Raw genomic sequence first — 27,649 nt, 5'->3', positions numbered from 1 at the left:
AATTCTTATGGCTAAAGGGAAATAGAGCCTTGCATTATACTCAAAACAGCCATTTGTGTGTGCAACCAGGGCATTGTAGACCTATCTTAGAGCAGCATCCAATATGCTTTCCAGATAATATACCCAGTAAATGACCTAGGGAGGCTTGTGTGCTGCACAGGGATTTAACCAAGCTTAGTGGTTCAGGGAGATTAAACTGTATGAAAATAAGTTTTAGAATGTATGCTACCTAGCCTATTATCTCTGATCCTTCTCTAGAACCATTTGAAATGGCTTCATTGATCAACATTTGATTCTTCTGTGGTAGAGGTGGAAAACACCTTTCCTTAATTGGCAGACTAACACGTGTGCTTATATTGTTTCTTCCATGTTTGGAGTCAGATGTCAGCTGTTTTATCCTCCGCAATTGTATACCTTAGGTTGGAGATGAGTTAAAGCATTTAAGTAGGAAGCAGGAAATTTACTATTTGCCCTAATTTTAGAAAATATGTCCCTTAAAATTAGCTGAAAACATGAATGCTGGGTGGGAGTAGTAAATGAGAAATATTTATTTCAGTTGAATTTTGCACATGTGAAAAATTTGTTAACTTGGTTAAAGATCCTAGGGTTTGTTTTTATTGTGGGGGAACAAAAATCTTTTGCCAGCTCTGGCATTTTACGGTGATAGAAGTCAAAGATTGTTTCCTTCGGGTTGAAATAGTAACCAAAATATTCTTTACTTAGGGGCGTGGGATGTGGCTGTTGGCTACACATTTTATGGTGGGGTCTTTAATTCAGTGATAAAATTTAAACTAAAAACAAGCCAAAAATTATAGGTTTCTTTATTTTCACTAAACAGGCAATTGAAATACATGGTACAAAAATAAGTGGTAAGATTATTGTAAAATGAAATGGACAGAATAAATATTCAATTTAATTTTCCATCTATGAGAATTTCACAATAAAATCACAGTTTACTTTGTATTATAGATGTGCTTGTTGGGTCTATTCATCTTCACATAAGGCAACTGAAAAACTCCTCAGGCTACCAATAGTCAATTTGGGTGAAATTTTTTTAAATGCTTCAAAAGGTTTTTTTTTGCCTTATCAATACAGTACAAACAAATAATTCAGAAACATTTTTAAAGTAGATGATACAAATTTCAGACAATGTAATGCTCTTTTGTTTTACACAGCAAGTTGTTCAAACTGTCAGCTTTTTCTTGGTGAGTTAGCAAAAAAATTACGTGAATTTGAGGTGTAAGCATATTTACATATTTATTTTTGAAAATTCTAGTGTTCTTTTCCTTGTGGTAGTCAAGACTGGGACAAGATGTTTCAGCATGCTTCACTACTCGCTTAATAAATGCAGTTTGGGGGGAAAATACTCCCATTCCTACCCCCATTTTCAAGTACAAATATTTCAAGCTACATTACGGGCTTTTAATAATCCATTCACTCAGTAAAGGGAATTATCGCTTGCTGTATTTTATAAGTGGTTGCTATGAATTAGCTCCCATGTTCTAAACCTAGGCAGTCAGTCTCTGGAAATCCTTGCAGAATGATGGCCATTCTGGTCTAAGCAATGACTTTTTTTGACTTTGGACCAAAATTACCTTTAGCATGTCTGTTGTCATTGCAGCATGTTTCACATCTGCCCTTTGTGTTCCCATTTAAGCTTCAAAATAGCATTGTACTGACATGGTCTATTTGCAGATGAGCTTAAGCCATGGAGCTGCAACGAGAACCCAGGTTTTGAAACTGCCAGTCTAGCTCCCAGTACTGCCACTTTCCTGTGGACTTAAGTTCTACTACTTTAAGGGGATTACTAGGGAATTATACTACAGGTAAACTTGGGGTTTTGTAACTACATGATGAGTCACTGTGAGCCACTGCTGTCCTTAAGGCTCATGTGTACCACAGAGCACTGGCCAGCTGGGCCGCTAGAAGCAAACCTGGCCGTGTTTGCTCACGAAATGCTGCTGGCAGCATCTGCCTAGTCAGAAACGATTTCCGCTTGAGTTTTAAGGGAGGTCTTAAACCTATAGCACTGCCAAAGATACCATTAATAGCTGTGCTGTTAGTCTTCAGTGATATTCATGAGTAGGTCCAGAGTAGGCAAAGGAAGTGAACAAAAATATCTTTAGATCATCGCTTTGTAAAAGGAGTAGTTTTTTACAAAATAGGGTACTCTGAAATAAAATAGTCGGTGAAAATTTCCGTCGGCTGAAGCTAATTATTAGATCGAATGGCACTTCCAGCATTCAACTACTGTAAAATACCATTGGTCACTTTGAAGATGACAACCCTATAGAAACAATTTTTTTGCTAACTAGTTAAGGCATTTTCATGCCTAGCAAAATGTCAGTAAATGGGTTTAACTCCCAAGGGCTTATCCTGTAATACACTCATTGGAAAGGCATGTACCAATTTATAGTCACATCAAGAGAAGGTGAAATAAGAACAGAGGCTTTTAGATATGCCTTCTTTACCAATTAAGGCCTTTAAGACTATTTTACATATATAATAATCTGCTAGGAAGGTGTTTTGTCTTTTTAAATCTATGTCCAGAACCAAGATTAAAACTGAGACAGCAGAATCAAAATTAGGCCTTTAAGCATTTTGATAAATACTAGAATGGCAGAGACATTTGAAATACTCCACTTTATATAACTGTTACTGAATTTTATAGTTTCCCTTTAGAATTAAAATCTTTAAACATTAAAACTTATTAACAGCTTATTTTCCAGTTTAAACTCTTGAGGATTTTGGTTCAGAGATGGATGAGATGGTGTTAAGTTGCTCAGCTTTAAGTTCTAAACTTCTCTTAAAGAGGGTAATTTTCTATTTAGTATTTTATTCTGAGGGATATCAGAAGACTGCTTTATGAGAGTAACTGTTCCAATGTTACCTGCTCTGGGTTCAGGTGATTTGTCCATTTCTTTATAAATGAAAGTTATCTTCCTTTCTTAAGCACCGTCCATCAAGTGAGAACCTAGAGTTTGAGAAAGGATTTTGACTTTCGTGAAGTGTTTACCACATATTTAAGTGCGGAGAACCCTTTCCTCAGGTCGTAGCTTACTGGAATACAAGTAAACAGGGAAAGTGCTTTCCTCCTTCCGTGTACATTCACAGCCCAATAAAACATTTTTAAAGCACTTGTTTTTGGCAGAATGTGTGGTTACCAGCAATGGCCAATCATTTTACTTTAAAAAGCTACAGAGCTGGCTTTAAATGGTTGCTCCTTGGTCCCCCCGCCCAAGGTATTCACATGTCAGCTCCCAAAGCAACAAAGAATTCCCTTTTCCCCTCACCATGAACAGCCTTAACTTCTATAGCTATTTAACCAGGCTGTGTGAGCCTATCCATGCCCTTCTGACTCTTCACAGGGAGGAGTGGAGGATGCCTCCTCCTGGAGGTACCCTGAAGGCAGGTCATTAGTGGGCTCAATGGCAGCTTCTTAAGCCCCTATCACATTCTCATTTAAAATGTTAGGCAGGCAGATGGAGCCCTGAGCACTTAAGATGATAAAAGGTATCTTAGCAGCTCAAAATAATTTGCAGAGGTTCTATTTGTTCAAAACTTTGTATTAATTTGGAGAGTTTGAGTGTCTTCTACATTCTTCAAAGAGTCATTTATAAGCTTAGTCATGTCTCTTGGATCCTCTTGTATGTCTGAGAATACCAAGTACTGGGTACCTTCTTTCTCATACCAGCTTTCTTTAAATGATCTCAGTACATGGACTAGTTTAGGAGTTCCATCTCCTCTTTTTAACTGGACGGAGGGAGAGGAAATCCTGTAAGCCTCGTTTGCATTATTTTATCAACAACTGCAAAGCTACATGCTCTTTGTAGAGAAGCACCAAAGGAAAACCTTAACTGGAAAGAACTCATTTAAATAAAAACAGTAACTCAACAGCCCTTACTTTCAGGGAAGAGAAAGGCATTTTAAAGCTAGCACATTAGAGTCACATTTCCCCCTTGGTTTCAATATTAAATGGCTCTCACAAGGACTTCCGAAAGTTTCCCAATAGCCACATTTTGACTGACAGATTATTACATCTCATCCAGAGAAGATGCCTAAAGAGAAAGAGAAGCATCTGTTACAGGCAGAATGCTGCAGAGGAAGAAGTGACATGGCAATCATCTGCATTCATTTTAGAATTAAAATGACTAGATTTATTTAATGCAAATACAGGGACTCCCTGGCTCCTGACATACCTGGATTTACCCCTTACCTTCTTTTATCTACAGTGAATTCTCTCCCAGGAAATCTGAGTTAAACGCCAGATTTCGGCTGTAGAAGTTTCAGAAGCAGCATGCTCGTTGTGGCAGCGTATAGTAGCCCCACAGTGGGCAGCAGTCCCTCTTTGCTCCCAGCTTCTGTTGCTATCTGTGACATCTCCAAGGCCTGGTGCTCCCATCTATCCATCCCCTGGCCCTTTTTTGGAGCGGAATGGTGTGTGACGCTTACAGAGAGCGTTTTCAGGAAAAGAAGGTGTGGGGAGTTGTAACTCAGGATCCCTGTGGCTACCTGGCACTGTCAGGAGCTGCTTACAGATGGGAGCACCACACGAGCTGGGTGGGAAGGGCCTACAGGATAGAGGCAGCCTGTACCAGAGAAGCACATGTGCAGACATAAAGTTGATACAGGTAAATTCCAGTCGTTTCCATGGGTGGGGAGGGGTGGCACGTCGGCCATTTAATTTCAGGTGGAAGCACAGAGCACCCTAGTCCTCAGCAGGCACAAGGCTGAAAGTGAGCAATGGAACGTGCCGCTTTCATCATCACAGAAAGCGCCCCCCGCCTCACTTCCTGGCAGTGGCAGCTCAGTTCCAGGGGCTTCTCCCAGCCTCTCATTTGTTTCAGTAGCTTTTCTAGTTGAAGAAGCTTCTAAGAAACAGCCAACTATTACAGCAGAAACTCTGTTCCAGAATCAGGCACTGGGGTCTGAGGACAAATTTTCTCCTCTGGGGTTGCTCTACTTACCAGGCTAATCCCCTTCACACCGGCGCTCCTGTGTGCCGTTGGCGTGCTATCGGGGGTGAGGCTGCAGCCGGCCAGTGAGTCTAGGGAGGCCAAGATGGTGTCGTACAGGTGATCCGCGTGCCTCTCCAGCGCGTTGGGCTGCCTAGAGATCCTGCCCAGGACATCTTTTAACACTAACAAATGAGTTTTAAAGCAGTAAGGCCAAAGAAACAACACAAGTGTACCTTCAAGGAACATACCAGGGTGTAGCAGAAAGCAGGAACATGGCCAGTTTCACAATGTCCACTTAAAAAAAAATACTCCCCTGGACTGAACTGCACTGCAGACTGAACTGCAGTGCGGAATCTATGTTGTTAACTTGTGATTGATGCTGAATTGTTTCACTGGCTCCACTCTGTGGAGTTACACAATTCACAAAAATGCATGAGACATGGTTGTCTGATGACTGGTATTATCTGACTTTTAGAGATAAGACCCCTGGCTCACACCCAGATCCTGTGGGGCTGAAGCCTGAAATGAAAACAGCAGGCCACCATGAGGACTCTGGGTCCTGCTGCCAGATCCTGTCAGCTTCTGTTGGCTGTGGGACTGTCATTTAGCACATAAATGGGTGATGTGGTAACGTAACATGGGATCGCTTGTGAACCCTTTGTGGTGGGTCCTAAATAGACTTCAAGAGAAAATTACCTCAAAGCAGGCTAAGACAAGATGGTTCATGAGGCCAAGATTCCAACCTCTATAGCCCAAGTATTTGAGGAAGGGAGGGGCCAGGTTCAGAGTGCATCACACACAGCAGGCTTTTCTTTTAAAAACTTCAACTTCCTTTGTTAAACACAAAGGCTGCTTTTGCTTCCTGTGCCTTTTATCAGCTGTGTTCACCCTCTCCCTAATTTCCTGCCACAGCTGCAACATCTGTGAGCAGAGGAAGGGAAAGGGGAAGCTGTGTTCTCTGCAGAGGATGCTGACGGATGGGTGGAAGGAGGAACAGGCTGTGGAGGTCAGCCCCTAGGGAAGCCACAGCGGTGCAGCAGCATCAGGGCAAAGTGCCGACCTGACACCTGAGAACGGCCAGCAGGGCAGGCTGAGGAGCACAGCCAGGGCACGGCACAGTTCACCTGTAAGGGCGAGGGGTGGTTCTCTCCTCCAAGTTCACCAGTCATGTGAACAGTCCTGTGTGGGGTCAGTGGAATTCAGGGGGCCTTTGTTTTTTGAACTTTTATTTTAAAATGTTAGAACATTTGGTTGGGGCCAAACAAAAGGAGAGCTGGAACAGTGATGAAATTCTCTTTCCCAGTTGAGACTTCGATATTTTCATTGAATACATGCATACAGGGGCCTGGTTCAGCTCAATATCAATAGGTTCTAGTCGTCTGATCTAGGATAATGAGGAGTTAGGGCGTAAGGCAGGACTGTTACTTTATGCACCAAGGTGACCAGGTCAAAATGTAGTGAAAACTTGCCCGATGACCAAAGGAAAACCCGTTAGCTGGAGGCTGAGATGAACACATTTGGAAGGAATTAACTTGATTGACCTGTCCCTCAGGTTTTGCCTGTGGCTGAGGATGAAAGCGGGCTCTGAGGAAGTTTGTGGGGACTGGGGTGTCTATGCTCGGGCTCCACTGACTCTGACAGCGTGATCTGGAGGGAAGAGTTGTGCGCCTAGCTGAAGACCCTGTGGATGTCTAGGGGAATCTGTGATTTTCACGGAACAGCCAAGTTCCTGATTAGTCCAAACAGAGAACTGGGAAGGGCATGGTGTCCATCTGAATGAGTCTGGATACAGATCTGAAAACCACAAAATATCCCAAAGCATCTTTTTTTTTTTTTTTGGCCATGCACAGCTTGTGGGATGTTAGTTCCCCAATCAGAGATTGAACCTGGGCATACAGCAGTGAGCGCGCCAGCTCTTCCCCTCTGGACCACCAGAGAGTTCCCTAAAAAAAAGTCTCTTATTTAGGCAGTAAAATACCTCTAGACTCCTTTGGAGAGAAGAGCAAAGTGGGACATCATTACTGATTAAGTACTGAGAAGTATTACTGAGTCGATTTTTAAATGAAGGTCCAAGAACAACCCGTAGCTTTTAAGAAGCCCACTGTTAACATGTGGCCTCCAGGAAACTTCCTGGCACTGAGGTCTTTATGCTGCTGTGTGTGTGTGGAGGTGCAGGAGCCTGAGTCGGGAATTAGCGCACAGGGATTGGAGCCCAGCGGCCCCATGCAGATCCACCACTCTGTGAAGTGAGTATCAACTATCCACCTCATGGGGCTGTGATTAAATGGAAAAAATGTCAACGGCTTTGGCATGGTGTCTGGCACGTAGTACTCAAGACAGTGCTGGTATAACAAGTGGCAAAGGAGCTTGGCATACCAAATTTCTGCCCCAATAAAAATTTTAAAACTCTTAATGCAAGAGCACAGTGGATGAGCCAAAGCAAAGGTGTCCCAAGGGCAAGGGACTGCTGTGGGCTCACATGACTGACAATGGGTAAGTCATGCCTGCTGAAACCCTTCAGTGGCTCCCCCCAGCAAAACCCCTCTGCCACGCTGTTTTCAGTCCTGGTTGTTTCTTCCTTCCCAGGGGATATCTGGCAGTGTCTGGAGATGTCTGGGGTTGTCAAAACCGAGGAGGTTTACTACTGGCGTTTAATGGGCAGAGGACGGGGATGCTGATAAACATGGTGTAGCAACAGGACAGCTGTCCTCACGGCAAAGCATCACATGGCCCAGCGTGTCAGCGGTGCTCAGGCTGGGACACTGCGCCACCTCCCTACCACACACCACCCACCACTGCTGGTCAGAAAAGCGCCACCTCTGCCCTTCTCAGGCCAGTGGATCCTGCCCACTTTTGTTTACACTGTTTTGCTTCCAGTGGAAATCCCACTTCACTCCAAAACTGAGGCAAAACATAGATGGGCTTTTTCAGCACTTGCTTGCTCAGTCTTACAGAAACATAGGGACTGCTTTGAGGGGCCCCTCAATTCCTTGCTTCACCTTAGCATTCTCCTGTCATATTCATCCTATCAGACCTGCCCCCAGCAAGGGCAAGGCCAGCTGTAAACACCTGCACCCTGAGATGCACTCTGAATCTGATTTTCACACCTTTCTAATCTAGGAATCCATCCTGTGAAAGGGGCTCAAGCTTAGTTTGTGTACCACCATCCACCTGTCCCCTTCTCATCAGTTCACTTCTTCCGTCAGTCTCTTCCCAAAGAACAGATCCACTGCTCTCAGGTCCTGGAACAAATCCTCCCCCAAAGCAGATAACCAGAGAGGGGTTCAGCCTGCAGGGCAAAAGGAAGGGAGCCCTGCAGGCTCCCCACTGTGTCCTTGGCTCCCCTAAGCTAAGGGGAGCTGGTCTAAAGCCAGCATGCCCCCCAAGGACTCCACCAAGGAGAGGCAGAAGCTTAAAGAGCACTGTTCTTGGGACTTCCCTGGTGGTCCAGTGGCTGGAACTCCGTGCTCTCAATACAGGGGCCTTGGCTTGATCCCTGTCAGGGGACTAGATCCCACATGCAGCAGCAAGGTTCGCACGCTGCAGCTAAAGCTCCTGCATGCTGCTAAGACCGAGCACAGCCAAATACATATTAAAGAAAAACAAGTGCATCTTTCTTGCAGGCTCAGTGCCTGACTTCTCACACCCGCAGGGCTGTGACTGCCTCATCACGTGTTTGTGGGGCTGTGAAGATGCGAGAAGCTGGCAGTCGACTGTGGGAATCAAAGGCAATGGGTGTGGACACGAGGGATTCTTGTACTACAGGCTCCGCCTGGTGACAAAGTGGGTCCCGGACTTGCACTGAGAGGTATTAAGCACCGGCTAAATTCAAAACCCAAGCATCTCACCTGGGGTATTATCCAGCAGGCTCTGAAGCAGGATCTCCCCTTTCTGTAAGACACTCTCCGTCAGGGACTGGTGTTCATCTATATCTTTCTTAAATTGCTTAGAGCATAATAGAAAAAAACAGGAAAAAGCTTCATTACCATTTCACGAAAGTCATTAACAAGGATCTTTCGTTCGGTAGTTGGACTCCCCTTTAACCCACCCAGTCTTCAGGATTCCCCAGGTAAACTGTGCAGTAGTTTAACCTCATCTTCTTTGAGCCCAAAGCAAACCCAGAGTCAATCCTTTTTTTCTGTTTACAATTTGACAAAAGGAGAGTTTTCTTTTCCCTGGCAGAACCTGGCTCCTGAACAGCCTGGAGGCAGGGATTCCTGTGTGGGCTACACCTCACAGGGTCCCCTTTAAGCTCACGGGCCTGTTGAGACGGTCTTCCATTCTAGTGGGCCCGCAGAGCCAAAGAGGCGCCTTCAGTGTGGCCACAGGCAGCTGCAGCCTGCCCCACGTCCTCCCTGTCCCGCTCTCTGTGGACTTGAGGCCGTGGGATGGCGTCAGGGAAGCTGTGAGTCTCTTGAGCAGCTGATTTCTTTTCCCCTTACAGTACCAAGCCTTGTAGCCGTTTCTGGTTTTTCCTTCATCTGCTAAGATGTAAAGTCACATCCATGACCAGCTTCAGCACAGGGTGCAGTTCACATTCTGAAGCTGCAGTTTTACTTCTGGATTGACTGCATCCCTGTCTTGTTTTTGTTTGCCCTAATTACCTGTACTTATTATTTTCTTCTTTAGTACTCTGCAGTTTATATGCTGCCACGAACCCACTGTGTTAAGACAAAATACACAAGACAGGGTCACAAGTGAAACGTGTGAACCAACGTACACGTGCTTATGTCTGGTATCTAAGTAGGCTCCAGGTAGCTCAGTGGGCGTGAGCCAGGCACCATTCTGTGTGCAGCAGTGCTGAGAGTGAGGCCCCACTTGGTGACACAGCTGTGTGGATGACACAAGCGGGCTAGGCTTCGCTAACCGGCAGTGACTCCCAGCTCAGCTCTCAGCTCTACCCACAAAGCAAGACAGGTGCATGTGACCGGCCTGGCAGCAGAGACACGCAGAGGACAGGAGGAGGGATAAAGTGGCGGAACAGAGCTGCTGTGAGACACCTGTTCTGAGGGGAGTGGGGCGGGGGCCCTCTGGAATGGCCACCCCAGTAGGTCCAAACTCCAAGCAGTGCCCTCTCTCCACAGTGGTGCTGCCCTGGGCCTCTTGGGGGCGGGCTGTCACGCTCAGCCTCCCTCTCCTCTCTCAAGCGTGCTCTGGGAAAGGAACTCTGGCAACCACCCTCCACCCAGCAGGAAGCAGCATTCTCACGAGGGTAGAGCAGCTGGCCCACCCAGGCAAGGCTTTGCCCCTCAATTTTAGTTGGTTCCAAGTTAGAAAACAAAGGGTCCCCGTTTGCCTGGGTGTGGAAGGAGCTCTGAGTTGGGTGGTGTGGCCCTGGCTTGGTCACAAGTAAATCACACTCCTATTCAAAGAACTGTCCCAGAAAACTGGACTAAAGCACAAGTTCAGGCCACAAAACTACCCCTGCTCCTCCGGAAGAGGCGACAGAAAGACTTGGTCAACCAGACAGACGTGCTGTAAGCCAGCAGGGGGCTCAGTTGATGTGACTATCAGTATCAACTGATACTTTGTCATCCAATTCAGAACACTTCTGAGAATGAAGAGGGCCTACTGATAATTATGCCAGAACAGCACAAAATGTCACAAAACACACCCGTTACAAAGTTAACCAAGACCCACAAAAAGATCGTTAAAATAACAAAATCTAAAAAGAGGTAACCCCTACACCCCCCTCCCCCGAATACCTTGAGAAGCAAACTGGGTCACATTTTGGTTTAAATACCATCAAAATGCCTTGTGTGTATTCTGGAGTCAGTGCAATTCAGCTCAAATCCTAAAAATACCAGTCAGGGCTGTCCAACAGTCTTCTGTGATGGAAATGTTCTAAAGGCCCTATTCAATATGGTAGCCACCAGACAAATGTGATGACCAAACATTTGGAATGTGGCCAGAACCGAAAAACTTAACCTTTTAATTTTACTTAATTTCAATAGTCTTGTGATTTCCTAACAATGAAGATCTCTGCCTATCAATCCCTGAGAATTTGGAAAGTGAGTCAGTTGTGTCCAACTCTTTGTGACCCCATGGACTGTAGTTCATGAAATTCTCCAGGTCAGAATACTAGAGTGGGTAGCCTTTCCCTTCTCCAGGGGATCTTCCCAACCCAGGGGTCAAGCCCAGGTCTTCCACATTGCAGGCGGACTCTTTACCAGCTGAGCCGCAAGGGAAGTCCAAGAATACTGGAGTGGGTAGCCTAGCCCTTCTCCAAGGAATCTCCCCGATCCAGGAATTGAACCGGAGTCTCCTACATTGCAGGCAGATTCTTTACCAACTGAGCTATCAGGGAAGCCTGAGACATTTGGAAAATCACACTGCAAACAATCCTGAAGTATTCTGGATTGAAGACAGATAAAATGCACTTTCTTCAAGCTCTACTTGGTCTGGGAAGTAACTCACACATGTTAGTTTTTCAGCATTGAGGATTTGAAAAGAATTAGGTTTCCAGTAAGCTCTCCAATTAGATTTCAGGTAAAAGTCAATGGATCATGACATACTCTGCATCAGTCATTTGAACTTTTACCTTCTAATCAAGTAACTTACTACCACTCTAGTGAGTAAACAGTCAGAAACCAGGACCACTTATTACCCGGTAAAGCTGCAGAGAAGACTTGAGGCCTGTAAGGCTGGATCTGGGTGCAGTGAGGTGGTCGGTAGTGTCTGCAACGTTATACAGCCAGTGGATCAGCTCTTCCAGCTGACAACAAAATGTCTGTGTAGACAAATAAATCATGTGTCACCCATGGAACCGCGGGCTACATTTTCACAGGCTAAAAACATCTGGGGGATCCCAGGCTACAGGTTGCACCTTTCCAGAGCATTCCCCACCAAGGCGTTGTCTCCTCTCTGTTCCCGGTCTGTCCCCACCCCATGACTCCAGACTTCAGCCAGGGCAACATGGAGGGCTCACCTTGGCTCTGTGTCCCCTCAGTCTGTGAAGGGACAGCCCTGTGTGCAGGGACAGAGGAGGGCACGCGAAGGGAGAGGGTGGCGGGGAAACAGCAGCCCAGAAGGGACCTGCCTGACACAGAGATTAGTTCCTCGGTCAGCACTGTACTGACTGAAGAACTGCTCCTGGGGAAGATGTGGACATAGGATATGGGACCGTGACCAAGACTGACCTGATCCTACACCTGAAAACAACTGAACTGAAGCTGCTTGTCCCTGTGCAGCTCCTATGCGCTCAGGGAGCCGGGCCCCAGACTCCTGCCAGCCACTCACCAGGGGCTGTGAGCCCAGGCCTGTACCCCCCCGTTTCGCTCTTCCACATGCTAACACCTGTACCACCTGCTCCATGGTACAAATAAAGTCCACACGACACCACGGGGCAGGTTAAAACCCTCCCTGAGCGCTAGAAAATGTCTGTGATGTCACTGCTGGGGACACAGCCCTCAGCCGGCTGCCCGGCTGCCCTGTGGACACATTTCCGGGCGCTCAGGCAGGAGGCAGGCCCTGGGCTCTCCCAGTGAGTGGACAGCTGTGCACCTGAACATCCTTAAGTGAGGGACTGTGCAAGGTCCGTGACATGGAATATTTCATTTAACCCACACCAAGACCAAAGAGGCAAAGCTCCACATCCTACCAACAAGCAAACTGAAGAGATGGAGCCAGGAGAGTTGAGGCTGACAGCCCCATTCCATGCAGTATTAGCTCCACCTCCTGACATTCTCACACGGTCCACAAGAGTCTAACAAGTCTAGGCAATAGTGTACTGGACACTCTCAAATCTGCAGGTACAGGCTTTTATCAAATTAAAGCTCTGGGAAGTCTTTTGGCCAAGAAAACACTTTTATTGAGCCTCTACTTCTGAAGGCATCTGAGCACAGGGCCCTCCTGTGCAGAGGGCCTCTTGGTCCTCAAGGTCAAGCAGCCTGGGGAGTGGTTAGCAGCACAGGCTCTACTCTCACTGACCGTGAAGGCGCAGGTTACCTAACATCTCATTGCCTTTTCCTCCAGCAGTGACAAGAGCACGCCAGTAGTCATCAGGACGGGACAGAAGGCGCAGTACAGTGCCTGGCACCTAAGTGCTCAGTGCTACCAAGCTTCACTACGAGGTCAGTGGACAGGGGGAAGAAGGCAACACTGCCGAAGGCACCGAGTTTACCTGCACGCACTGCGCCAGGGACTCTCTTCCCTGCTCTCCGCACTTCCTGGGAGGCTGCCCGTCAGCATCTGGATCCAACACTGCCGACCAGGAGGCGCGGGTTCTCACTGGTCCAGAGGAGACCCCCAGGGCCTGGCCGCTCACCAGGCTGCCCTCCCCGGCAGAGCGCCTTGCATGGATGACGGAACGTAGCAAACAGTGCTTCTGGTCCTCAGTGCTCCAGGACCCTCTGAGGGTAGCCCCGGAGGGAAGCTGGCTTTGGCTGGAGTCTGAAGGGAGGGAAGCTGGCCCATCACTGTCCGACACGTCCAGGGAGCTCTGCCCTTCGGCAGCATCCGTGGACAGGGGCACCAAGGTGGGAATGGAGCCCAGATACGAAACCAAGCTAGAAACCTGTGTCAGCCGAGTGGGTAGGGCCAGATACTCGTCGTCACTTTCCACCTCCTCTTGGGGTTTCCATCCAGACTCCGTGCAGGTGAGGCGCCCGAGGCCCTGGCTGGCCCCCTTCTCCCTCTCCAGCCTGGGTGAGGACCACCCTCTGTCCTTTGTCCTCAGGTGTGGAGAACCCAGCTCAAGGTGCCTGCCCACAGGTGGCCAGTCCCTCAGGTTCCTCCGGGCTGGCTCTCTGCTCACCCAAGGAGTGGCCCTACCGCCTGGGGCTCTGGGGGTAGAGGCAAAGGGGCTGCAAGATGCTAACCCCACACCACCCTGCTTCTGGGGTCCTCCAGAGGGCCCCCGCTTAAGGCTTGGCTCTCTGGGCCCAGAGAATGGCAGGGCAGCAGCCTCGGCTGGTGGGCAACTGTGGGACACGTTAGTGGGTGACTTGAGGGTGCTTGCCGGGGAGACAGAGAAGCTATCCAGGTCTATGCCTGAGTCCTGCAGGATGGGCTCAGCCAACACGTGGCTATCGAGCTGCTTTGGGAGCCGGGGCCCGGGCCTGAGGGGATAGGTGTAGTCCAGCAGGTCTTCATACTCTTTGTTCGGGTTCCAGAGTGGGGAGCGGCGGTCTGGGGAGGGAGGCAGGGAATCGGGCAGCACACAGGCCCAGTACTCGGCCTGGAAGGAGAGGCGTCTCCTGCCCAGCCCGGGGGCATCCCCCGCTGAGGACACAGGCTGGGGCAACCACTGGAGCTGAGGCCCAGGGCCTACCACCGAGGGCGCTGACGGCGGGACAGCCAGCTCCAGGGAGGAGGAGACTTTGGCGAGGCAGCCACTCTGAGGCTCTGCCTTTTCCTGGTGACCCTGGAGACTGCTGCCTGGGGAGGAGGCGGACACGCTGCAACTGGAAGACGGTGGCGCGGGCATCCCTGGGCTCACGGTCGACCTCCACCTCGACGGGCACGGGAAGCCCGACATGGGAGACTGTGGGCAGAGGTCTGGCACCTGCGGGGACTCCACAGGGGACGGGTCATCTTCGGTGTCAGCATCGTGTCCCGAGTAAACAGCAGCAGCTCTGGGAATGGCGAGAGCCCGAGGCAGCGCCTCCAGGACAGGAAGCCTGGTCTCCTCCATCTACAGTGACAGGAGGGAAGGACAAGGTCAAACAGGCGAGCCAGACTTCTCTCTTTGGGGACAACTCTGGAGAGGTTTTGGGGACCCAGACGACCTGGAGCAAAGTTCTTGAAAAGAGCCTGCTACCTGTGCCAGAGTCAGACACAGCGAGGGTGCGGCTGGAGATGGAGACGAGGGGAGCAGACAGTCCTTCCGGAGCTGATCCCCCCAACCCCCACCGCCGTTCTTCCCCAGTTCTTCCTGCACAGATGCCTCCTTCGGGAGCGAGCAGAACTCAAATAGCTCTGTCGTGCTGAAGCTGGAACACACTGCCTAACCTCTGAGAAGCGTGCCCTGGGCAAGCAGGACCTCAGTAATTTTGCTGCTGACAGGACACACATCCGAACCTGGCAGTCAGGCGGCCCACCAGGCCCCACCCGGCTCGGCTCACACCCAGCGGTGACTCAACAGTGGCAAAATGAGTCATTCACCCCAGCCTCCTCACTCAGACTTTTAATCAGCTCCGAGAAGAGACCACCCTCAGGGAGGCAGGATGGCACTAGAGGTTAGGGTGTGGGCTTTGGAACCAGACAGCCCTGAGGCCACCCCCTAGCTGCCAGCTCCCAGACTCACTTCTCTCACTTCTGAGCCTCACTTCCCTCACCTGTAATGCGGGCTTGGTGACCGCCTCCTCAGGCTATGCGGATTAAATGAGCTCCAGGGTGAACAATGAGAGCTCAACAAACAGCAGCGCCGCAGCAAGCAGCAGACTGACACTCACAAACAGCCCATCTCTGTTCGCTCCCTTGCCGCCCACCTCACCGAGTTTGACTCAGGTGCCCTGAGCCTCACAGTGCCCTGGCCCCCAGCAGGTGGGCCTAGCCTCTGTCTTCTCCCAGGCAGTCATGCTTAGAACCTCCTCATGTCACAGGGGTCCGGGCAGCAGCACGTGGCAGCCAGTGCCAGATGACACGGCACAGATAAGAGCCGCCACCGTGAAAGGTCTTGGCAGGCAGACCACCACAGGCTGTCGGAGCTGGGAGGGACAGGTCGATCAGGCAACCTCCCCAACTGTCCTGAGGGCCTGCAAGATCCAGTGGTTCGCCCGAGGTCAGAGACAGACAGGACTCCTGCTCCGCATAACACCCACTAAGCGAGGCTGCCTGTATTCAGGAGGCCCCTGAAATCCTCGTTGCCCAGAGACAGTGCTGCCAGGCCCCCAAGGGCCCAGTGGGGTACAGCCCCCAGGAGCCCATGTCCCTGGACCCTTCTTCCCATCTCCCCAAGGGCCCCGGAAAGCCTCCACGTCACCAAGCTGAACACAGGACACAGCTCCCCCACTGCGGCTCCCCTGCCTGCCCTCTGGGCAGGATGTCTTGGTCACAGCATCCCTAATCCTCAAAAGGTCACCAGTCACACTCCTGAGGAAGAGGAGATGCTGTGGACAGAGCTATCTGCTGGGCCCACCTGTCTGTGAACCTGCAGAACAGAAATCAGCACATCCAAGCTACCTGAGCTCTCCTACCTCCCCGCCTCACATGGGCACTGGGGAAGCTGTAAGATGGTGAGACAGTGCTGGAGTGGACTCTCAAAGGACAGCCCCACTACCCTGGTGCCTACCTGGTTTCCCGCAGAGGGCAGATCACCAGTCTCCAGGCCAGCAGGAGAAGGCACGCAACCGAAAGTGGGCTTAGACCCACCAGCTGCTGGCTCCCTGCTGGCCCCGCTCGCTGGTGGCTGGCAGGCTCTGGAGGGGCCAGGGCCAACCCCACCATAGCAGGCAGGGCCAGGGAGCCCCTCGGTGCTCCCAACAGGAAAGGCGGGTCCTCCCTCAGCTTCCAGGCGTGGCGGCTGCTCCCCGAGCACAGGCCCTGCGGGGCTCAGCTCTTGCTCCCCGCGGCTCCAGCTCCCACAGGAAGGGGCCTTCGTGTCTGAGGATGCCTCCCCCTCTGCCTTTTCTGCTCCCAGGGCCATTGAGATGTCCCTGGGTCAGGGTTCTGCTGAAGCTTCAGCTCCCTACAAGATGGGAAAGGGAGAGAGAAAGATAAACTTCCTGCTTCCATGACCAGGAAACCTTTTATTTCTTAATGGTTAACACAAATTTTTCTTGGCCAAAAGAACAAATGATGGCTACTTCTTCAAAGTAAAACAGAGGTCTGGCTTTTCCTCAGGTCCAGACCCTTCCAAAGGGGATGCAGGAGCTGTTATCCTGTCCTCTGCTGTTATGTGCCCAGAGCCCATCCTATCAAACCTGCCCCCAGCAAGGGCTAGGCCAACTGTAAACACCTGCACCCCGGGATGCACCCTGAGACCCAACAGATGCCCAGGAGGGTCAACCCAGGTCCAAACCAGAGTCAAGCTTTGTGCTGTGTGCTAAGTCACTTCAGTTGTGTCTGACTCTTTTCAACCCCCTACACCACAGTCCACCAGGCTCCTCTAGTCCATGGGATTCTCAAGGCAAGAATACTGAGGTGGGCTGCCATCCCCTCCTCCAGGGGATCTTCCCCACCCAGGAACCGAACGCACGCCCCTCGCGCCTACCTGCAATGGCAGGTGGGTTCGTCGCCACTACCACCGGGAAGCCTGAGTCAAGGTTCGGTCCTGCCGGAAGTCACCCTTGCTGTCTGAGCCATACTATTAAAAAAACCTAAGAGCACGGCATCCAGTCCCATCACTTCATGGCAAACAGAAGGGGAAAATGTGGAAGCAGGGACAGATTTTCTCTTCTTGGGCTCTAAAATCAGTGCAGATGGTGACTGTAGCCACGAAACTAGAAGACAACTGCTTTTTGGCAGGAAAGCTATGACAAACCTAGATGGCGTGTAAAAAGGCAAAGACATCACTTTGCTGACGAAGGTCCACATAGTCAAGGCTACAGTCTTTCCAGCAGTCATGTATGGAATGTGAGAGCTGGACCATAAAGAAGGCAGAGCACTGAGGAATTGATGCTTCTGAACTATGGTGCTGGAGAAGACTCTTGAGAGTCCCTCGGAGAGCAAGGAGATCAAACTAGTTAATCCTAAAGGAAATCAACCCTGAATATTCATTGGAAGGACTGATGCTGAAGCTCCAATACTTTGGCCAGCTGATGCGAACAGCCGACTCACTGGAGAACACCATGATGCTGGGAAAGACTGAAGGCCAAAGAACAGGGTGACTGACAGAGGATGAGATGGCTGGATGGCTTCACTGATTCAACGGATATGAACTTGGGCAAACTCCAAGAGATGGGGAGGGGCAGGGAGGCCTGGTGTGCTGCAGTCCTTGGGGTTGCAGAGTCGGACATGACTGGGTGACTGAACACACAGCCACCTGTCCCTTTGGCCCAGCCGCACGGGACCAGGGGCCTAGCTGGGGCCCTCCCTGTGCCAGCGCTGCAGCAGCTGCCGTCACCACAGCCCAGCAGCAGGCAAGCGGCTCCAGCCTGGCTCTGACTGCTCTACTTGAGGCTGTGGCTGAGCGCAGGGCTCCCACAGTGCCTGCTCTGCCGGCAAAGGAGAGGCAGTCGGGAAGCCACACCCTGGGCTGTAGAGCAGGTGGGCACTTCTCATTCCAAGGATGGCCAGGGCTACAGCACCAACTGTCCTCCCGCTGACCTGGGTTGCAATTAACAGGTAACTGAGGGAAGCCGTGGAAGTCCGGGTGGATGATAATGGCAGTGGTCACACGGCACACACGCATGTGACAGCAACAGAGAGGTACACAGGCAGCAGCGAGGGGAGAACCAGGGTGAGCCCTCCGGGCGAGGGGAGGGACGGCCTGGGAGCTGGATCTGAGAACAGAGCCACTGCAACAGGAGCTTCAGGGACCACAGAGGGGGACCCGGAGCCTGAGTGCGCAGGCGAGGGCTCTGCTGGGAGCCAGGGCCGGAGGAGGCTGGGATAAGGCGGGCAGGAGACCTCCAGGAGGACTGAACAGGGAGGCAAGGGAGCGCAAGCGCCCAGGATCTGGGCAGCCGCCTGGAATGCACTGCCAACCTCAAAGCTAAAACCTGGCCAGAAACAGCCTCGTTTCCTCAGAGACAAGAAGGCACTGATGGCAACAGGAGGTGCTGGGGCAGCAGGGAAGCCTGAGCAGGTGGAGGCGGCCACGGAGGGGGCTCATCCTGCTCGGCCCTCACACCGGAAATACCACTGGTGGGGACGGCGCCCGGAAAACAAGAGTGTCCTGCCCGGCCTGGCCGACTGGCGAGGCTCCAGTCAGCAGCAAGCCAAGAGCAGAACACAGGTCATGTGCACGCTTACCACCTTCTCATGGCCATCGCGTGCACAGGGACTCATCAGAAGAACGACTGCCCTGAACCGGCTACATGTGGTTCATATACAGAATACGCTGCACATGCAAGTCTCCCTCCCCTCCCCCCAGAGGACACAGGGCACGTGCACAGCGCCTGCGCACAGGGGCGGGGCGGGGCGGGGCGGGGCGGGGCGGGCGGGCGGGGCGGGGCGGGGGCGCCGCGAGGAGACAGAACTAGTAAAGCAAGGCACCTTACAAGGAACAAAGGAGTCCAACAGAGGAAGACGAAGCCGCCAATTTTTCATATAAATCAAGCAAAAATATTTACCACTAGATACTCGCACAAAAAAACAGGTAGGTCTAATTAATGCTGTGTGTGTTTCTCATCTCTTGATGTATACGTAGACAAACACAAAAATTTATTTCATCTTCCCCCACTGCCCCCTTTAACACGGAAGTAGTTAACCATACAGGACGCGCTGTTCAGAATCTTGCCTCTTTTTTTAAATGAAATACCTGGGAGGTCTTTCCTTAGCAGTGCACGGCCAGCACCTCCTGTTTTCTGCCCCCACCCAGCACTGTACTCCACTGTAAGGATGCACGCTAGCTTATTCCACCTACTGGTGGATATTTCTGTGATTTCCAACCTTTTGCTACTAATGCTGAGATGAACAAGCACGCACACACACACGCGCACGCGCACACACACCACTGCACACGTACTAGCACACCCACAGTATCAAGAGTCAGAGGAAACTGCTGAGGTGAAGGGGACTCACGGGTACTTTGGGCATCTGGTACACTCCCACCTGTGGCCTGAGAGCATGCTAGTTTCCCAAAGGAGGTGGGTCTTCTTATCCTAATTTCAGAGCTGGGAAACCTTTCAGAGTCAAATCCAGGCCTGAGTGACTCCAGAACCCAAGCTCTTTATGAATCAACTGGGGAACAAGGTACAAAACAGACACACAAAGCAGAAAAGGGTTAGAGAGACTAGTAAGGGACCAAGTCCCACAGGGAAAGACCCTCATGGAGCCATGTCCTCACCTAGTGGCTACTTAAGAAACGGCACATGAAGACGACGACCAGCAAACTGTTTTCACAATTATAGAAACAAGCTGAGCCCACCAGCTGGAAAAATTAGGGTCAAGGCTGAACCTAATCAGAGGCCCCACTTTCTTGCTCCGTTTCTAGACATTCTTTCAATGGCCAGAGTCAGGCCATGATGACTGGCTAACCCATATTTACTCTCCTGGTCCCCCTTCACTAAAGCATGTGGTCTTAATGACAGGGGACTGCAATAAGATGCTGCTGGGGCAATAGAGGGGTACAAAGAAATGATCTCTGTCTTTTTTTAACAATGTGTTTTTTATCTGTCTTGTCTGGATTTCACTATTCAAAAAGAAGGTATCTCTTCATCCTGGGGATGAGTGGTGGGCTAGAATTAAAAGCCCCTCTGGAGATATCGTTAGGTAACTTTCAAGTATAGATACAAACCTGAACTAAGTGAACAGCGTCGCCAGAAGTCCTTCAGCAACCAGGAGAGGTCTAAAATTCAGTGATTTTCATGGAAATGGTACTTCTGAAAAGACAGATTATAGGTGGTTATTTTCTCAGTCTGGATACATAGTCTGTTCATAATCTCACTTATTAATCTGCCTAACAAATCAAGGCGTATTTTCCCTGTGCCACACAAGCTTTTTTTTTTTTTTAATGAGAATTAAAGCAGATTTATGTGAAACGAAAAAAGTCTGCCATGAGTGTTCAATCCAAATTGTACGTAAGTATTACAGAAAACAAAAAAGGGAGAAATCAACTGGGATGGGGAACACTCCTTGAAGGAATGACTGCTGAAAACATCAATCATCAGCCAAGCAAATGGATAAAGGGCTCAGCTCTGTGGGAAAGTGTCAGGTGGGCATCTTAACATTGCATGACATTCCAGCTCTCATTTCCACACAGATTCTGGATTTTACACGTCCCCGTTTCTTCTCACCCCTCTGAGGGTGAGGGTGGAGAAGGGGATTCTGCTTGAATCCTTCCAGTGAGACAAGCTTCCTCCTTTCCAGAACACCAAATGGACTGCTCAGATGAAAATGTGCAATGCTGTCAGTAGCGTTAAACAATTTGCTACTCTTTGTGGGTCGTCCCTGCTCTCTGATCACACACTGTATTTACAGTGTTTTTGGAGGTCAGCAGCTCCTAGGTGGGCAGAGGCCCCAGTCAGCCGCCTTTCTAACAAGAAAGTGACAAGAAATTGGACTGAGTGACTGGAGGGCTCTGAGCACAGACAATGAAACAATGAATTCAAGCCTCCCATCTGAGAAAGATCTGCACACACCAGTTCAGCCCTGTGCTTGGCCAAGTCAAGAGACAAGCCACTTGAGCTGCAGGATGAGAGAGCAAATCGCTAACATTCAGTAGATCATGGAGAGAGCAAAGGAATTCCAGAAAAACATCTACTTCCACTTCACTGACTACAAAAAAGCCTTTGACTGTGTGGATCACAACGAACTGTGGAAAATTCTTTAAGAGATGGGAATATTAGACCACTTACCTGCCACCTGAGATATCTGTATGCAGGTCAAGAAACAAGTTACAATCAGACATGGAACAACAGACCAGTTCAAAATTGGGAAAGGAGTATGACAAGGCTGTAGATTGTCACCCTGTTTATTTAACTTATATGCAGAGTACATCATGTGAAATGCCAGGCTGGATAAATCACAGACTGGAATCAAGATTGCCGGGAGAAATATCAGTAACTTCAGATATGCAGACGATACCACTATAATGGCAGAAAGTGAAGAGGAATAAAGAGCCTCTTGATGAAAGTCAAAGAAGACAGTGAAAAAGCTGGTTTAAAACTCAACATTCAAAAAACTAAGATCATGGCATCCAGTCCCATCACTTCATGGCAAATAGAAGGGGAAAAAGTAGAAGCAGTGACAGACTATATTTCCTTGGGCTCCAAAATCACTGTGGACAGTGACTGCGTTCATTAAATTAAAAGATGCTTGCTCCTTGGAAGGAAAGCTAAGACAAACCTAGACAGCATATTAAACATCAGAGACATCACTCTGCCAGCAAAGCTCTATATAAGCAAAGCTAATGGTTTCCAGGAGTCATGTATGGATGTGATAGACCATAAGGAAGGCTGAGCACCAAAGAATTGATGCTTTCCAACTGTGGTGTTGAAGAAGGCTCTTGAGAGTCCTGTGGACTGCAGGGAGATCAAATCAGTCATCCTAAAGGAAATCAACCCTCAATATTTATCGGAAGGACTGATGCTGAAGCTCCAATACTTTGGCCACCTGATGCGAGGAGCTGACTCTTTGGAAAAGACTCTGATGCTGGGAAAGACTGAAGGCAAAAGGAGAAGCAGGTGGCAGAGGATGAGATAGTTAGATAGCATCAACTAACTCAAAGGACATGAGTTTGGGCAAACTCCAGGAGAGGGACCACTTGGAGTTTGGTATTAGAATTCTGTCAGTTTCCAGGACCTGCAGAGACTGTATGACCTACCAGAAGAAATTAGGAATGATGGAGGCTTGGCTTACTCTTGCCCAACAGTGAAGATATGCTCATATATCATGTATGGGGTCACACTAACTGGTTAAGTCTGGACATCTGACCCTTTCTGGTACTGGCCGCACACTCCTTGTGCGGGCCTGTCACAGTTGCTAGGCCTTCCTCCCACTCACTCCTGTCCAGGATGGAGAGCACAGAACTTGGAAGTCCGTATGTGGGTGGAAAGGGGGGGAGGTTGAAGGGGGCTGGCTCTGTTCTTCTTTTAACTAAACCATTCAAATGTACAAATGCTCAACTTAAGGGGCAATCCTCCTCTGATCAGGAATTTCTAAATCACAAGCTCACAAACCATCTGATTTACAGCAACTCTGCCCAGGAAGCCAGGTTCTGCGTGGGACCCATCTCTGTACCTGGGTGCACAGAGGGCACCTGTGCCAGCCATGGAGGCCAGGTGCTGCCTGAGCCAGCCCTACCAGTTCAGGGGCTGAAGCCCTCAAGCTCCGAGCTGCTTTCGTAGGAGGCCATAGGTGTAAGCGGTCAATGAATGCCATGCACACACAGCGGCAGAATCAGGCTGGAGAGGCAAAGAGGCTCTCCGTGCTGCCCTTTCTCTAGCAACATGAATCTTCACACAAGGAAGAAAGAGGGGGCGGTGGGGTGGACCCAGCACTGTCAGTTTTGCTGGAAGGCTCCTGGGGGAACTAGATGGATGGCAGAAAGGGGCTCAAAGGCAGAAGCCAGTCCAGGCATGGGAGGCAGTATGAAAGCAGGTGACGACGTATGTGGGGAGGCCAACAAGAGGGGCAGTCACAAGAGGCCCAGGCTGGCCTCAAAGTGGGGTGGCTGCCAGGAACGCTGTGCGGGAGATTTGAGACTGGGAGGCCCATGGCTCAAAGCCACCCCCTTCCACCTGCTCCTTCCCTGGCTGCGCAAGCCCTGCAGCCCCTTCGGGGCCTGAGCTCCTGTTACTGTGTGACTGTGCGTGAAGCACGTCTTACCACTGCACTGTTTTTGTTGCTTTTGTTCATGACAAGAACTGTTAACATGAGAATATATAATGTCTTTTATGCAACCAGCTTAATAAAGAAGTTAAAAAAAAAAATCAACCAAAACTGTGTTCTCTGTGACTGGGGCCACAGAGAACCTCACAGCAAGGCCAGTCGTTCGTTTAACTTGCCACGAGAGGTCTTCAGATGGCCTTTAAGGAGCTGCACTGCCACATCTACAAGGGTCGTAACTGAGCTTCCAGCCACCCCTCCCCCCGCCCCACGCTCTCTGGCCTCCTTGGCAGTAGATTATTGCCAACCAACGAAGCTCAGAGTGTGAGGATGATGGGGACTGAACATGTCCATTAAGTGGACCCTCTGTTCCCACCTAGGTCTTCCCTGTAGCTCAAACGGTAAAGAATCTGCCTGCAACGCCAGAGACCTGGGTTCGTTCCCTGGGTCAGGAAGATCCTCTGGAGAAGGGAATGGTGACCCACTAGAGTTTTCTTACCAGGAGAATCCCATGGACAGAGGAGCCTGGTGGATATAGTCCATGGGGTTTGCAAAGAGTTGGACATCAATGAGTAACTAACACTACTCTGTTCCCACCAAAGAGCAAGGTCAAAAAAACATCTGCCCCATAACACAAATCATTCCTCCTGCCTAAAGAAGCTGGCCCTGGACCACATCGCTGCAGCTCCACAGGCCACTGCTTTTACTGTACTGACAGTTTTCTGTAAGTCCATCAGGCCACATGATATGAAGACTGATAAGAAACTTGCTGATATTCGGGAAGTGCCATTAAGAACATTTCTCTTTGGAGAAGAATTCTCAGGTCTCTGTAACAGACACTGAGATTTCACTGAGTAGCCAGTTTACTCTTTACTTTATACAGGTACTGGCAAAACTGATTTTTAAAAAATTCTCCTCTTTGCTCTTGCTGCTTGGAAGCTCAGAACCGAACCAGTAGTCTCTTGCAAGTAAAACGCAAAGGCCAGAGAGGCATTCACCTTTGGTATTTTTCACCTGATCTGTCTCAATCACTTTTATTAAAAATCTTGTTACACTGAAATGATTTTGGAAAGGTTACTCAAACAATTTTTGGAACAAAATAGCGGAAGTGTTAAAAACAGAATTTTTTTTTAAAAAAAGCTCTAAATCCAACATTTCATCAAATGCCAGAAAAAAACAAAGCCTGTTTACCAGTACGTCTAAAAATCAAATGTAGATCCTTATATTAGTATCTTTCTACTCAAAGTGTTGTCCACAGAAAAGCAGCACCTGCATCACCTCAGGGTTGCTGGGAATGCAGATTCTCAGGCACCAGCCCAGAGCTCTGGGATCACAATTTGCATCTTAGCAAGCTCTCCAGGTGGTTGGTAGGCACAGTAATGTTTCAGAACCACCAAGTTAGTAAGCCTGTTTCAGCATCCTGAAAGGGAAATACAATGGCTTTCCAACCATTCATCAAGTACCCACCTTACGCAAGGCAGACAAAAGTAGTAAATTTATGGTCCTTGTAAGGTCCGGAGAAGGCAATGGCACCCCACTCCAGTACTCTTGCCTGGAAAACCCCATGGACAGAGAAGCCTGGTAGGCTGCAGTCCATGGGGTCGCTAAGAGTCGGACACGACTGAGGGACTTCACTTTCACTTTTCACTTTCATGTATTGGAGAAGGAAATGGCAACCCACTCCTGTTCTTGCCTGGAGAATCCCAGGGACAGGGGAACCTTGGTGGTCCATGGGGTCGCATAGAGTCAGACACGACCGAAGTGACTTAGCAGCAGCAGCAGCAGCAGTCCTTAAGGTCCTTCCAACAGGACACTAGGAAAAGCGCACACCTTGTGGCAGGTTTCTTAATGGTTAATGACAGGATGTCACAACTGGAGGGCATCTTCAGAAAGAACAGTGTTTCCTTAAAAGGATTCCAGATTCATATAGCTACACTAAAAGCACAATCAGAGACCAGAATTCTCCTGTGATAGTTACAAGTGAGAGGAGACAGGGTCTTTGATTTGGAGATTCTGAGTAATTTAAGAAAAACTGACATGCCAAGGGTACCTACAGCTGGCAGGAAACAGACTACTTAACCTGTTTCCTGTGACCAGAAAGTGGTACAGGAAAACCTGGAAGTGAGGCAACCTCCCCCTAGGGGGTGCATCTGCCACCTCACAGTCTAGCAAACAGATTAAGAGCTACTAGAAGACTTCTTCCAGTGTTCACAATGTTTGTGAACTTTAAAGACAGGAGGCAGTTTTTTCACGAAAACAGATTTAAGTTAAAAGGAGAGACAACATCTCAAGTCCACTTCCATCTGAACCAACTTTTTTGTCAGCCACATCAGCTTCCCTCTCCTCTGCTTTTACATGACCATTTTCAGTAACAGACCACATGAAGAGTGCATCAAATAGTACTGCAATACTTGGCCAAATTGTTATTTGGCACTCCATCAATCTCCAGTGGGTGACGGTACTTTAAATGCATAAACAGGTAATCTTCCATGGAAATACGTTTACAGTGGGAGGAAAAATCTGCAATGGCTTAAGGAATGTTTTTAAAATCAAGGAACAGGTAAGGACCAAAAGGCAGACAGAACCTGAGGGTTAAATACTATACAGATGTTCAGTATTAGTGAATCTGCTCAAATATGTTTATTTTTATCCTAACAAGTGTTAACAGCTAAGGAACATTTTCCCTGTGCCAGGGAACTATGCCAAGCACTTTATGTCAATATCTTATTTAATCCTCAGAAATCATGAAGTAGGTACTATTGTCACTCCCATTTTACTGAGGAAACTGAGGCATGAAGAAGTTACCTTAACTTATCCAAAGGTAGTAACAAGGTTGAGCTAAGGGATTTGACTTGAGAGCCACAGCTCAACTGCTTTCCTCACCTGTAGGAATAACTGGCCCAACATGTTAATGGAATTTAAGGGTTTTGTCGACTTTCGGCTACACTACTGATTTTTTGCTTTCTTTTGGCTTCCTGCAACCACTGAGTGTCTTCTGTGCTCCAAGCGCTGTCCTAGGGGCTGGGGAAGCCACAATAAAGTGTGATGTATAAAGACAGAGGCTACAAAAGGCAGACCAGAGTAAGGAGTGATTATCAGTTGAGGGGTAGGGAAAGACCTTTAAAAAGCTTTCCAGGAGAGGTGAAACCTGAGTTATTTGCTCTTTTCTGTAGCAGGAGACCCAGAACTGACTGACCCAGGTGGTGGAAGGAACAACAATGAGAAGGGATGACCTCTACCTTTTTTTTTTTTTCTTTCCCTTTTATTGAAGGATAATTGCTTTACAGAATTTTGTTACCTCAACCTCTTTTAATCAAGCCTTGTACCGTTGATTTCTTGACCCAAAACACTATGTCATGCATTTTACAACAACCTTCACATCCTAGGTCTAGGAACGTAAGGGTTTTTATGAATGTCAACTATCTTCGGGTGCGCCCTCCCCACCCCCCTCCAGTAAACTCCCAGTGAGGTCCAAATCTGCTGTGGCACTGGCTGGTTTCCGCTCATTTTCATTACAAACAATACACCGAACCCAACCCAATAATTATAAAGGGCCTGAAACAGGTTTTGGACTTGTGCCCCTGGGCTGAGAACCATTCTAGTGATGACAGTTGGAAAGGGTGGCCTTTCCAGGCAAAACATGTGAGACGAATTGCATTTTCTCCTCGGCAGCGGGGGCCGCCGCATTCAAAGCGACCAGAAGGCATCGTTCGTCTCCATCTTAATAGCTGGAATGACCCTGAGCGGGTGAGAGCGCGTCTCTAAGGCAGCCCGGATCCAGGAGCAGCTCGAGCCCCTAACTCCCAGAGCACCTGGGCAGGGCGAGCGCGCAGGGTAATAAACAAGACACGCCCGAGGCGAGGCCGCAAAGGAGAGTTCTCTGAAACCCGGGCAGCAACGCGGCGCAGCTGCTTGGACAGGATGCCCGGACACGCTCGCTCCCGCGGCCAGATTTCGCCGCGCTCAGGCTTTTCCAACGACGGCCTCCCGCCTCCGCGCCCCGACTCCCGGTCGCTACCCTCATCCGCCGTTCCGCCTGCAAAATGGAGGCTCAGGCACGAGGCGCCCCCTGCCCCTTACAGCCTCGGCGCCCTTAGAGGAAGGGGACGCAAGGCCCCGCGGCCCGCCCCCGCAGGGCGAGGGGGCCGGGCCGCAGCCCCCCGAACTCCGCGCCTGTGCACCAGCCGGTCGCTACCTACCGCGTCCGGAACCCTTCGGACTCCCCGAACGAGCGGGTGGCGTCAACAGTCGCATGCGGCAGCTCCGAAGACGGAGTCCCAGGTGGACACCGAGGCCCTCCCGCCCGAGTCCTGAAC

At 49.6% G+C, this 27,649-nt stretch overlaps 1 protein-coding gene across 3 annotated transcripts; it reads right to left on the bottom strand.

Moving 5' to 3' along the window:
* On the bottom strand, window positions 357–27,649 carry CEP68 (centrosomal protein 68). Of its 3 annotated transcripts, none has more exons than XM_018055427.1 (8): window positions 27,533–27,649; window positions 20,302–20,386; window positions 16,192–16,587; window positions 13,081–14,592; window positions 11,566–11,688; window positions 8,807–8,903; window positions 4,968–5,140; window positions 357–4,058 (listed from the first exon to the last, which is right to left on the bottom strand). In XM_018055427.1, exons 3-8 carry the CDS (start codon window positions 16,543–16,545, stop codon window positions 4,035–4,037), a joined length of 2,283 nt encoding a protein of 760 aa, XP_017910916.1. In that variant the 5' UTR covers window positions 16,546–16,587; window positions 20,302–20,386; window positions 27,533–27,649; the 3' UTR covers window positions 357–4,034. The 3 variants fall into 3 exon arrangements, with proteins under 3 accessions (XP_017910916.1, XP_017910917.1, XP_005686860.1); XM_018055428.1 differs by having other exon boundaries at window positions 357–2,974; XM_005686803.3 differs by lacking the exon at window positions 27,533–27,649 and having other exon boundaries at window positions 20,302–21,338.

The sequence above is a fragment of the Capra hircus genome, chromosome 11 (assembly GCF_001704415.2).
Source record: "Capra hircus breed San Clemente chromosome 11, ASM170441v1, whole genome shotgun sequence".
NCBI classification, from domain to species: Eukaryota; Metazoa; Chordata; class Mammalia; order Artiodactyla; family Bovidae; genus Capra; species Capra hircus.
This window is presented reverse-complemented; position numbering and strand designations above follow the sequence as displayed.